Source organism: Talpa europaea (assembly GCF_964194135.1).
Source record: "Talpa europaea genome assembly, chromosome: 10".
NCBI classification, from domain to species: domain Eukaryota; kingdom Metazoa; phylum Chordata; class Mammalia; order Eulipotyphla; family Talpidae; genus Talpa; species Talpa europaea.
Genome location: NC_140077.1, coordinates 77,296,571 through 77,309,832, shown reverse-complemented (window position 1 = coordinate 77,309,832; position 13,262 = coordinate 77,296,571). Strand labels below are relative to the sequence as shown.

At 42.9% G+C, this 13,262-nt stretch overlaps 1 protein-coding gene across 2 annotated transcripts in view; it reads left to right on the top strand.

Moving 5' to 3' along the window:
* The window catches only part of NR5A2 (nuclear receptor subfamily 5 group A member 2), a gene marked incomplete at both ends in the record, with an annotated part of 121,751 nt that overhangs the window by 63,180 nt on the left and 45,309 nt on the right, over window positions 1-13,262 (top strand). For both annotated transcript variants that reach the window (XM_084244782.1, XM_084244781.1), the window contains one exon: window positions 8,747-8,866. In XM_084244782.1, coding sequence (XP_084100908.1) covers window positions 8,747-8,866 — 120 coding nt within the window. The remainder of the gene's footprint in view (window positions 1-8,746; window positions 8,867-13,262) is intronic.

Sequence of the window (13,262 nt, the reverse complement as noted above, 5' to 3'; positions counted from 1 at the left end):
CCGTCATACAAACTGTTCTTTTTAATATCAGTCTTACAAGATGAAGTTCATCGCTAGGCTGATTTCCTGCTTTCTTGCAAAAGATTGCAACCTTGTGGAAAAGTCATCCTATTGTGCTAATAACTGAATTGCCAGGTCAAAGCAACTCTTAGGTATGGACATAACTAACCTTCTATGAGCAGCAGGAACCCCCTTTCTTCCCAACTCTTTACATATGCACATGCTTTAACTTTGTAGCCATGGAATGTGATGGATTCCTTAAGTCAGGGGGGAAAATAGTCTCATCATGTTCTTGTGCTCACCTTAATCAGATCACATGAATCACAAGTGGCTGAATATGGAAGTTTAAACAGAAAAGAACACCAGGACTGCTGCGTGCAAATTCTCCTCTAACCCCCAAATGTGATGAACTCACTATTATCTTTTAATTAATGATATTTCAACAGTGTTTTGAAATGCAGGCAAGAGGAGGAATAAAAACTGGCCAAAATCTGTCCTTTGCTTTGTACAAATTCTGAGAAGGTAGCTAAGTTCTATTTGAAAGAAATCGGCTAAATTATATTATGTTGTCTGCTATGATATGTATCTTTTTTAAAAAAGATTTATTTATTTATGTAAGAACTGGGATACAGGTCAGATGCGGGGTAGGGTGAGAGAATTCATCAGAGAGAGCAGGGAGCAGAACAGGCAGACAGACCGAAGACACTGCTGAGGGGAGCAGCGGGCGAGGCAGGAGAGGTCTGCAGTGCCATGTGGGAATCTCCCTAGCCTGGAATGGAACCCATGTTGCAGAGGCTGTGGACAGCTTCACAGCGCTGCGCTCAACCCGCTGCACCACAGGGGAGGCCCTGATGATATGTATCTTAAAAGTGAGATTAACATTTACATATGCTATGCAGTCTCATCACCAAACTTAGGAATGTGCCCACTTATGTAATTATCTCAGATTTACATAAATAATAAAAAAAAACACTGAATAGCTGGTATTGGCACATTTTTATATAAAGTAACAGTGCATTCGACATCCCAGAGAAATAAGGTATACACCATGCACATGAATGTTCTGGATAAATGAAAGTTACCTTTGGAAACACTGAATTTTGAAAAAAAATTAATAATTTTTGGTGGAATGTCTTTTAAGATAAATGACACCATTCCCCCACTTCTTGAACAGAAGAGGCATTTCTTATGGCTTGCAGGGCCGGTGAGTGCCTGTGTCCAGACCCTGGGCTACAGAACAGCCCCTTTAAGGAGGTTCCTGAGTTTTAGGGCCCCTGATCATCTCTACTGAGTGACGGGGTAGAGGTGTTCAGGAAGGGTGGGGTGGGGAGGTGCTGGTCTGCTTTGCTTTCTGTCTCCTCCACTGCTGGCAGCTATCATGTTCATTTCCCAACCACTGTCCACAGTTCACTTTACACCTAATCCTGTGGGGGTGGGGCAGGACCAAGCTGGCCCCTTTCCCTGGAGACTGAGGATATCAGCTGTGTGACAGCTGCTCACCACCCTCAGTGTCTGACTGTCCAGACCTTTGTCGCAGAAGGGACAGCAGGCACACTGGTCAGTGCCTTATCCCAGCCTCGTTAGGGAGCTCTTGTTTGGTAGATGTTTTCAAAGGGACATCTAGAAAATTTAGCAGAGGTTTGTGCCCAAAGGAATAGCATCACAAAATAGATCCTTCTAGTGACTGCGCCTGTGATGAATTAGAACAAAAGGGAAAAGCCCATGGTCTTATCTTCGTCCCAGAATCTGTGGACTGTTGGTCATGACGTAGGGGATATGCAGTGAGTGTGGACTGGAGGGCGTAGGTGTGGATGGAAGAGAAGGGGCAGATATGCAGTTAAACCCCGCAGCCTCCTGCCTCTCTCACCTGAAACAGAATTTAGATTCCATGGTGGGGAAGATCCTTTGTGACTTCCATAGAAAAACAAGAAAGGGGCCAGAATAGTTCTGTTCCCTGGCTAAGCATTGACAGATAGGTCTTTGTGTTATGGAGCAACAGCAACACAATTACAAAATACGCTGTAATCACGTCTGGTTATCTCAGAGTGGGGAAGAACGTCAGGTCGTAAATCTATTGGGTATTGCCACAATTGACAGGGAAGTTTTACTGGCTGTTATTTCTCTTGTACAGCATTGTATTTAGTGCTTGTTTAATCATTGCTAATGTGAAATCATTTTTTCTTGGACTTTGTAGCAGTTTATTATAGAAGTTGGAGATAATCTCAGTGTTCTTTATAAAAACAGTGAAGGATTAAGGCATTAGGGTAGTCGTGTGTCTGCATTGCCCAGAGCAGGTTCTCATTGAGATTTGTTAAGTTGATCTTGATTTGTTTTGGTTTTGGTTTTTCTCTGCCCGCTTCTGAATCTGCCTTTACACATGTCATCATGTCACAAAGGAAAGCATAAGGAAGTGGAGGTCCACCTCCAGGCTTTTCCTTCTTTTTCTTTTGCCAGAAAGAAGAAGAGTCTTCACATCATTAAAAAAAAAAAAAAATAGTGTATTCCAAGAGTTAATGTAACAGGAGTCACGGAGAGAAAAACAAAGAATGTGCTAAGCAAGTCTATAATGTTCAAAACTGCTCTAATGCACCTTCTCTGCCACTCCGTTGAGCCTCTGGGAGTGGATAAATGAAGGATGAAGGGCTCCCCAGCTTCCTGAACAGATGGGAATTATAACTTATTCCCACTTCTCTGCTCTCCTTGTAATGTGAGTTTCTTAAAAGCAGAGATTGTTTTAGTCACTTTTCCCCCCTGACCCCCGCCAGTTTCTAACACTGGTCCCAGCACATCAGACCTTAATGATGAGAAAGAAGACATGGGTTCATGTCCACTTTAAACTACAAGCCCATCCAGTAGAATGCTTTCCTAAAAATATCTCCTTAAAGCTTAACCACAGCAATTAGGGATGTCAGTTTTTTAATGGCCCTGCCAGGGGGAAAGCGAAAAAGCAGTTCCCTTGCAGGATGGCTACAAGGCAAAGAGAGGGGCCGACAAAAAGGTTTCGATAAGTGAGATGTGGGTATGAGAAAGATCTACACATTTTTCTTCTTCTAATTGTTTGCCAAATTCACTGTTCTTGTGAGAAAGCACACGTTTCTAATGATTAACATTCTGGGTTGTGGGAAGTTGTGCTTTGTAACAATATGAGGCTGTGTTCCTTCCACACTCATCTGTATTATCTGTATAAATAGTTTCTCTTATGAGTAACTAGGCTCCTGAGATAAGTCCTTCCTTTTATTACAGCTGATAACACAGGATTATATGAGGTGATATTGCTAACTAGTAAGAGGTTTTGATATATAATGGAATTAGTCTCCATCGTTCCTCCTCCTGAGCACCCAAATTCTACCCAAGTTGTTTACTGACAGCATTAATGCTTGGAGGACTTACTCACAACTGGCAGGTTATTTTTCTCCTCTCTCCCCGACTCCAGTGTCACCTATAATTTTGTTTCTAATGAAAAAAAAAATCTTCAAAATTGCCAACATCTCTTATCTGAAGATAAAGACCAAGTCGGTCATAAAATTTACCCTGTCCTTTTATGCACGGAGCGGCATAAAAACCCTGTCACCCACAGCACCGTAGAGCTGCGTACTCGCCAATTTCAAGATAACATAAAATATTACATAATCAATTATGGAAACTAATGAGATTGAATTTTGGCACAGTAAACCTCCTCAGAGAGTATTAAAACAAGGAATCAATTGCTCAGGACGGGTGTTAAAATTACAATCAGTCAAGAAGCCTCTACCAAGGGCCAGATGTGGGTCCCGACCGCAGGCATTTGTTGGGAGGGTCAGATACAAGTGACAGGGGGCTCAGAAGGGGCAGACGTTGCTGTTCATTTCACCAACGTTGAAAGAGTTGCTTGCTTATACCGTCACGCACTGAGAATGACAGGGACCGTCAGGCAACTTCATTGTTGTGTGAACATCAAAGGGTGGAACTTCAAACCCAGCCTGCTACACACCTGGGCTCTAAGGATGTCACTGACCTAAACATTATTAAGTGACACACGACTATATTGTGGGTTAGGTATTGGAGACTTATGGGTAAACATGGAAACTGGCAGAAGTAAAGGCAGCACAGTCATCTGTAAAGCTGCTTCATTTATCAAGCATTTATAAAATGCCTCTCTTTTGCCAGGCACTGTGGTGGGCACTGTGGGCCTGCAGTTTCAGGGTCCTCAGGAGGACAGATACACAGGCAATTATAAGACACTGCAAAAACAGGGAAGCTGTAATAGAGAATCCCTGTTAGATACCAAGGATGAAATGCACAGTACAAAAGAACAAAGGAAAGACAGCACAAAACATAAAACCAAAAATGTGTAGTGCAAATGGTGGGAGCCACACATGTATATCCACCTACTTCCACAGCTCCTAAAGAAGCAGAGGAACCAGGAAAGACATAGATTTTAAAAGCCCATCCATCTCCTTACTGCCTTTGGACATAGGCATCGTAGGTGACAAGGCAACTAAAATTGCCCAACCCCTTTAAGAGAAATTTCTAAATTTCTCTCTCTCTCTCTCTCTCTCTCTCTCTCTCACACACACACACACACACACGCACACACAGAGTTATAAGTTCTCTCTCTCTCTCTCTCTCTCACACACACACACACGCACACACAGAGTTATAAGTTCTGAAAATGATACATCCCATGCTTTTTCTGAATATAAGACAAAAGTATATACTTATTTGGAAGTGTAGCTTCCATATCCCAGAGGAAAAGAAGTCCAGGAAAAGTCTATTTTACAATTTGAAAATGTCCTCATGCTGGAACATTCTGTTGCTATAGTATTTCTTTATGTTATCTACAAAGGATAGGGCACCATCAAATGAAGAACCCCTTAATAAGATGACTCCAGAAAGTATAATTCTTTTCATTTTCACTCACCATTTCTCCTTTCCAAGTGGCCAGCAGGCAATGGTCTCATAACTTTTCATTTTCCACCTGCAAAATAGGTGCTATGTCAATAAATGTTTTAAAGTCAGAATTCCCTCCAGAAACCTACACATGAATTTTGAGGAATATCCGCCCGTCCCACCACCCCCACCCCGGATCTTGATATTTTTGCCACATTAAATTGGATGGGAGTTGTTTCTGGGGGGATGATCTTAAAGTATGGAATTTGGGGCTTCCTGAAAAGAGCACTGAATGCATGACTCCAGCTTCACATCATAGGCAAAAAAGTACATTGGAACCAAATTGCCATCATAAACTGATAAATTTGAAGTAAGAGGCTGATAGTGTATTTGCTGGAATGAGAATCTAATAAAACCCAGTAGAGCAAAGTGCACTTTGTTTTGAAATCACCCCAGCCTGTGAGACAGGCAGTTCCTGGAATGGGCTCCGGGCTGTAACACGTATGTGCCTACACAGTGTTCGCACAGATTTGAGGTGGATCTACCCAAGCTTCTGCTCACAGCCTGGTTTGTCCTACTACACATCACTCTGGAGAGCTGGGCTCCCACTGTCACTGCCCCACTAAGCAGTGAGCTTTGTCCCCCATGGGAGTCATTTCCACAAGGCAAGGATTGCCTCATTATGCCAGGTCTGCTACTGAAACCCACCAGATAATCAGATCTCAAAAATCTGGCCCTGTTTAGGACCTCCCTGGTGGCTCAAGGGGTTAAGCACCACATTATGAAGCAATATGAAGCTTCTGCAGCACGAGTTTGATCCCCAGCCCACCAGGGAGCAACCCACATGGTGTAGCAGACCTCTCCTATCTTGCCTGCTGCTCTCCTCAGCAGTGTATTTCAGTCAGTCTGCCAGTTCTGTTCCCCACTCTGTCTCTGGTGAATCCTCTCACCACCCCACCCCCACACCCCCGACACCTCTGGCCTATATCCCAGTTCTTGTATGTATAAATAAATAAATCTTAAAAAGAAATACCTATTTACTTAATGAGTGAGATTCTTTTGGTCAGACTCACTGGTTGGAAATATTTCTGGCGGAGATGTTTGGAGATGCCTCTTCTGATCCATGAGCCTGACTGTGGCTTCAATCTCTACAAAACTTCTCTTCCTGAACAGAATCAACATGGTCTACCAGTTGGGAGTCTTTTGTTTATTGCTCTTTCTTCACTGTGTATGTGAATTCCTTTATAAAAGGGATTTCCCAACCGCTCTTATTTCATCCTCCAAACAAAACCTATTTTAGGGCCTCCCCAGTGGCGCAGCGGTTGAGTACTGGGCTGAGAAGCTGCCTGCAGCCTCTGCAGCGCCAGTTCGATCCCTGGCTGCCAGCGAGGGTCCCATATGGTGCCCGGACCTCTCCTGCCACACCCGCTTCTCCCCTCAGCAGTGTATTTCGTCAATCTTCCTGTTCTGTTCCCTGCTCTGGCTTTAGTGAATTCTCTCACCCTCCGGCACTTCTGACTGTACCCAGTGCTGTATAAATAAATAAATAAATCTTTAAAAAAAAAAAAAAAAACCTATTTTACAGTTCTTAGGTGAGAAAACAAGGTTTAGAGAATTGCAAGCATTTTTAGTTAGAAAGCACAGGACCGAGTTCTGAGTGAGTTTTGACTCCATTCAGTGCGCTCTTGATCATATTCACTGTCCTGGATGCTTGGAAATCAAGTTAGTCACAAGCTTGAATCACTAATAGAGGAAATTTCCTGAGAATCATCCAACTACCCAGGGTCCTACTGAACATCTGCTTAAAAATGAATCTTTAGGGCCTCCCCGGTGGCACAGTGGTTGAGCGCTGGGTTGCGAAGCTGCCCACAGCCTCTGCAGCGCCGGTTCGATCCCCAGCTGCCAGGCAAGGGGTCCCACATGGCGCGCAGACCTCTCTTGCTGCCCACTGCTCCCCTCAGCAGTGTACTTCGTCAGTCTGCCTGTTCTACTCCCTGCTCTGGCTCTGGTGAATTCTCTCACCCTCCCGCGCTTCTGACTGTACCCAATGCTTGTATAAATAAATAAATAAATCCTTAAAAATAAATAAATAAATAAACTTTTTTAGAAAATGAATCTTTAAAAAATGAGTTAAACTCATTTGGTTTAGAAAATTCTAGCACCTCTGGATGTCATTTGGAAACAGTCCAAAGCAGAACAGAGGAAAAGGGAATCCTTGAAAAGGTGCACAACTTCATCTCTCTGAGACCCTATTTTTTTAAAGATTTATTTATTTATGCATACAAGAACTGGGGTACAGGCCAGAGGTGTGGGGGTGAGAGGATTCACCAGAGACAGAGTGGGGAGCAGAACAGGGAGATAGACCAAAGCACACTGCTGAGGGGAGCAGCTGGTGAGACAGGAGAGGTCTGCTGTGCCATGTGGGTATCTCCCTGGCTGGGGATTGAACTCGGGCTGCAGAGGCTGTGGTCAGCTCCACAACACTGCGCTCAAACCCTTGCGGCACAAGGGAAGTCCAAGACCCTATTTTCTTACTTGTATGTGGCAAGTAATAATACCAGTTCTGCTAACCTCAAAGGCATGTCCTGTGACTCAAATCCAAAACACTATGCAAAAACTTTTAAAAACTGGAGAAACACCCTGGTGGCGCAGGGGTTGAGCGCTGGGTTGCGGCGCCGATTCGATCCCCAGCTGCTCCCCGGCCACTGGAGGAGGGTCCCACATGGCGCGCAGACCTCTCCTGCCGCCCGCTGCTCCCCTCAGCAGTGTACTTCGGTCCTTCTGCCTGCTCTGCTCCCCGCTCTGGCTCTGGTGAATTCTCTCACCCTCCCGTGCTTCTGACTGTACCCAGTGCATGTATAAACAAACAAACAAACAAACAAATAAATAACATGCATCTATACAAAAAAAATTAAAAAAAAAAAAACTGGAGAAACATATCAGGTGTTACTTTCAAAAATGCATAGTGTATGTGTCCAAACACAGTTGCTGCATTTGGATACAGTAAGGTTTTGACTGGTATGCAGAGGGACGAGTGAACGGTGATGAGTAGCCAGAGGGGCGGAACGGTATCTCCACATTTAGACTAAACATGCAGATTGTGGGTGAAGTAGCTGTGTCTCGGTGTGTTTGGAAGGGGGTTCCAGGGGAATAGGGAGCACGGCTACAATGCCCCCTGAGTGAGGCTCAGCACTTCTCACCCTCAGAATCTACCCCTGAGGGAGGGCCTGTTTCTGACCTTCTCAGATAAGAAAACTGAAGTTTCCTGAGTTTGTGGGAAATTGTCCGACCATACAGCACAGGTAGTTCAGCATCAAGACCATGCTTGGGGGTTTTTCCCCTTCAGAATTTAGTACAAATTAGCATCGAGTTTGACATCTATGACAAGCTATGGCAGTGGGCCTCTAACTCCAGATGTCCTTCTAATTGTCTGCATCAGCCCTCTCTTCTTGGCAGCTTGCTCTGTCTGCATACTATTTCAGCTTCAGTTCAAGGCACTAACCTCTGGTTACAAATGCACAGGCTCATTTGGGGTCATTCTAATGGCGTCTACTGGGGCCAGCCAGTGGCATCTGTATCTTCCAAAATTAAACCCCACCAACTCTACTAACGGTAGACAGACCCATCGAAAATAGTGCCTCTTCCTAACCGCTCATTGATTATAAATACTTAACCTAAGTATGTCTATGTGACCTAAGAAGTATTGTCCAAATGAAAAGAAAGGTTTTCAGGAGCAGTGATGTGAATTCTGAGTGTCTGTGCTGGGTGACCTTGACGGAGACTTCCTTACATAGAGTGAGTTGCCTTATGTGAAAAATCGAGCAAAAACAAAACAAGTAGTGACCAACAGGGTCATTGTTTTCTATTTCTTTTACAGGTTGATGACCAAATGAAGCTGCTTCAGAATTGCTGGAGTGAGCTCTTAATTCTCGACCACATTTACCGACAAGTGGTACATGGGAAGGAAGGCTCCATCTTCCTGGTTACTGGGCAACAAGTGAGTGTGGAGACCAAAAAGAAAAAAAAAAAAAAATCTTTTTATTAAGCATGTTCAGAATGGCAGGAATTTAACTAGCTCAGAAGCACTCTTGTCCTTTGAAAGGGAGAGATCGGCTGCCAATAATTTAGAGAAGCTGATTTGGTCACTCTGTTCCTAAGCCAATGATTACAGCTAAACTTGTAAAAGCAAACATAATCACAGGCATTCTGCCGCTCTCAGCCTGAAAGTTGAGCATGGAAGAGGCAAAACAGTCGCTAGATCAAAATCAAGAATTAGAGCTCAAGGTTTTTTCCTCAAGCTTCTGCATTAATCTACAACACTTATTATCAGCTATTAGAGAATCTTACAAATGACAGAATCTTATAAATGATAATCTTACAAATGACCCTTCATTTTGGAATCATTAGTAGATGGGGCAGATCTGAGTATCACAAACGATCAAAATATTAGGCATGAAGGCAAGTGAGTGAGAAGGGACGGGAGAGTCAACTTTCCAAAGCCATTTATCGTTCAAAAGAGAGAGAGAGAGAGAAACTGATACTAGAGTCTACTCCTTTCTAAATAGGTGTTTGTTTAGTTAACAAGTAATTATTGAGTATCCTACAGCATGCCAGTTACTCTTAGGGAACAAAATGGAAAAAGGCTCCTGCCCTCGTGGAGTTTAATGTCATAGCAGAGAAAAGCTGGCTGTAGGGAATAATCCTAATTAAAAAAACCTGTTGTAGGGACTCCCTGATGGAGCAGGGGGTTAAGTCTCAGCACAATGAAGCTATCTGCAGCCACTGCAGCATAAGTTCGATCCCCAGCCAGGGAGCTGACCTACATGGCACAACAGACCTCTCCTGTCTCGCCTGCTGCTCCCCTCAGCAGTGTATTTCAGTCAATCTATCTGTTCTGCTCCGTAAAGGGAATTAACACACATAGGTGTACATTGTAGTGGGACCAGTGGGCTGCTGCCTTAAACAGATGGGTTGATTTGGACTTATTGAGACGGTGACATTTGAGCAAATACTTAAAAGGCTCTACAGAACTGTGGGTATCCGGGGAGAGAGAAAGTACTTGATAGACCTAAATCCAACGTGACAGGATTTCTTAACTTCCCTCCTGTGGCTGATGTGTTATTAAAATAAATGCGTGGACGACAGTGAATCTCTTAGTGCATCGGGTGGTTCCTATGAGGCGTCACTGCCGCGCTCGGGACACGGCGATATGCCGGGACTTGGGCACCATGATCTTTTACATCCAGCCATAAATGTTTATGTGCTGTGAAACCACTGTGGTGCATATCTGAAAGGGAAGGCTGTCTCCACACCATTTGCCTTATTATTAATAAATCACATTTTCCCAGTCAAATTAAAGGCAAGCACTATTTCAGTGTTTTTGCAGCTGGATCAATCTGACCATCTCCATCACTGGCAGGTCCCTGCTTTTTGCACCTTTCTTGAAAAAAACCTTCCTAGATGAGAAAATAAAATCTCAAGAGACTTGACTTCCTGCACTTTGATATTTCTGTTGATCATTTTCATCCTGTGACCCCAATCTTCAGAGGAAATAGACCCATTTCTAGAGTCTCATCACTGGGATGTCTCTGAGCCACCCCCGCCATCACCACCAACCTACCCAGTGTGGCGCCGCATTAAAGAACAAGACAGTCCACAAATTAACTTGATTCCATTTTCTTACGAGTTTCCAAAATATGCTTACGAGTTTTTCTTACGAGTTTCCAAAAAATACTTTTTCAAAGTATTTCATCCCTGCTTTTCAGAAATACTCATTTCATATTTCGATTTGTCTTAGGTGGTGCCCTAGGTCAAGGTAATTGCCAGGTAAAACACAGAGGAAGTATGTTTCTTGCCTCTCATTTTTAAAAGTAAGAAACGTCAAAGAATAGATGATGTTTACAGCCTGTAGTATCAGTTACCACTTCTTTTCATTTTTTTTTAGATTTAATTTTTATTTACGCATACAAGAACTGGGGTGTAGGCCAGAGGTGTGAGGGGTGAGAGGACTCCCAAAGTCAGAGTAGGGAGCAGAACAGGCAGATCTACTGAAAACACTGCTGAGGGGAGCAGCGGGGGAGACAGGAGAGGTCTGCTGCGCCATATGGGTCAGCTCCCTGGCCGGGAGAGAACTCAGGCCTTAGCGATGATAGCGCTGAGACTTAATCCCTATGCCAGGGAGGCCCACACTCCTTTTCATTTTGATATCACTAGTGAACAGAGAGCTTCCTCATGGAGGGCTCACTGGTCTTTTCCTTAAGGCTTTCTGTAGCCCAGACTCTACCAGCTCCTAGTCCTACATTATTACTTGTTTAGTTAACATTAACATTCTATCAACCTCCCCTATTCTTTTCCATCTACTATAAGGGAATACCCTAATATTAATTAATTATAATTGGACATTTTTATTTGTGGAAATTATGGAACAAATCTTTTATTTGTTTTTGTGAATAGGCTAGACAAAATATTTGACTATATCTCGAGGCTTCCTGGAATTTCTCGAGATTAAAGCAAAAAAAGTGCTATAAAGGACGACTTTTCCAAAGCCCATGACCTTCCTAACAGAAGAGTAACATAGTTCAGTCAAGGTCCTATACATGCTTCTTTTTTTTTTTATAATAAATTTTATTTTTATATTCCCCATACAACTGCAATCCCCTTATTTTGACCCCAATCCCTCCCCTCCCGCCCTCTACCCCCCATAGAGTGTCTCTGGTTCATAGTTTTTTGTTGATTTTGATTTTCACTATACATGCTTCTTTCGTGTCTCCACAGCACCGAGTTCACGCTGACTGTGTTAGGCACATAACAAGTATCAACTGATTTTATTAGGTTAGAGCAGTCATTCATATCTTGAGACTAATTGCTTAATTGAAACTAATTAACTTGGATTCAAGACTCAGAACATTCATCCTCAGCTTTCCATATCTCACCCTGTCCCCTTATAACTTCCAACTTCCTATCTTGGGGCTGAGAGAACAAAGCTATTCTCAAAGATGTTCAAATGTCTGTCTAGCCTGTTCACAAGTCAACTGTTGGCTGAGTAGACGTTACTCCCTCCCCAGCCACCCAGGGAGACACATGAAAATGTTCAGTATAATTTTCTTAGAATGGGAAGTACTTCCATAATTGCTAGAGTGGGGAAACCTAGGTTTTTGCTAAAACAGCAACAATAATCAATTATTTGGTGTACATCAAGTTGAAGATAGTTAAAAGAGTGATGAAAGGGAAGAAAGAATATATGAAGTGGAAGACAGGAGCAATAATCTGGAGATATGATTTTTAAACAGAGGAAAAGTCACAGAAGTGTGGAAAGAAAGCAGAAGCTGAGCACCTCTCTTTGTTATGTTTATAGTAACAAGCAAGCAAGGCAGAGTCTATTTTCATTATTAGCGCAGACTGCTCATTCCCTTTGGTCTAGAAGTGGTCCTGGGTTGGGTTGACCTTGCACTTCAGAGTCTCCATTCTAGAACTTACTAGCTGTGTTGTTTTTGAACAAGTCCTTTTACCTTTCAAACTTGGGTCCCCTCATCTGGCAGTGGGGAATAGAATGGAATCTACCTCAGAGAGTGGCAATAGGAATTCCAGGAACTAGACCTGTGTAAGGTGCTGAAATGAAAATGAGAAGTCATTTGAGCTAAGCTGACATTTATGGAGCCCTATGGAGAAGGAACTGTTGTTAATTGTCATCACTGCTGTGTTATCTCCATTGTGAAAATGAGGAACAGAAGCAAAGAGGCAAAGTAAATGACTCAAGGTCAAGCTCAACCAAGGAGCACTGGAGCACCCCAATGTGGGCAGCCTGGTGTTCAGGTTTGCGTTCTGATCAGTCTCTGTCCTGCCTTCCTGTGCACATCACAGGTGCTGTGGCTGCACCTTCATGTTGGTCTCTAGTTGCAATTTTAGTGCAATACAGGTTCTGCATAACTTCCAAAAAAAAAATTCATTTCTCTTTTATTGAGCCTACATACACCAATATTGTTCTTTTGGTTTTGGTGTGGCCTTCTGAACATGCCACAAAAGGAAATTTAAATTATCCAGAAGCAACTTTAATGTTATCATTCTTCTCTGGTCTTTGGAGAAAATATGGCTGAAATGACAGTTTTTCTAGCTTTTCTAAATAAATAATTCCTCTGCCACGGAGACATACTAACCTACTGCAATGAATTAGTACAGACTGTGAACTTTGAAACAATGATTAAAGTTTGTTCTGAGATGCACTATATCAAATCCTGATGTTGCTATCTTGGGGGAAAAATTAAATGGCATTACTTCAAAAAAGCATGCAAAATTCCCCTAAGGAAGCTTAGCCCTCACCTTTAGGAGAGGAATAACTTTATTCATTTAGTTTTAAAATGTGTCCGAAGGGCTGGTAAATGAGTGGAAATCAAAGA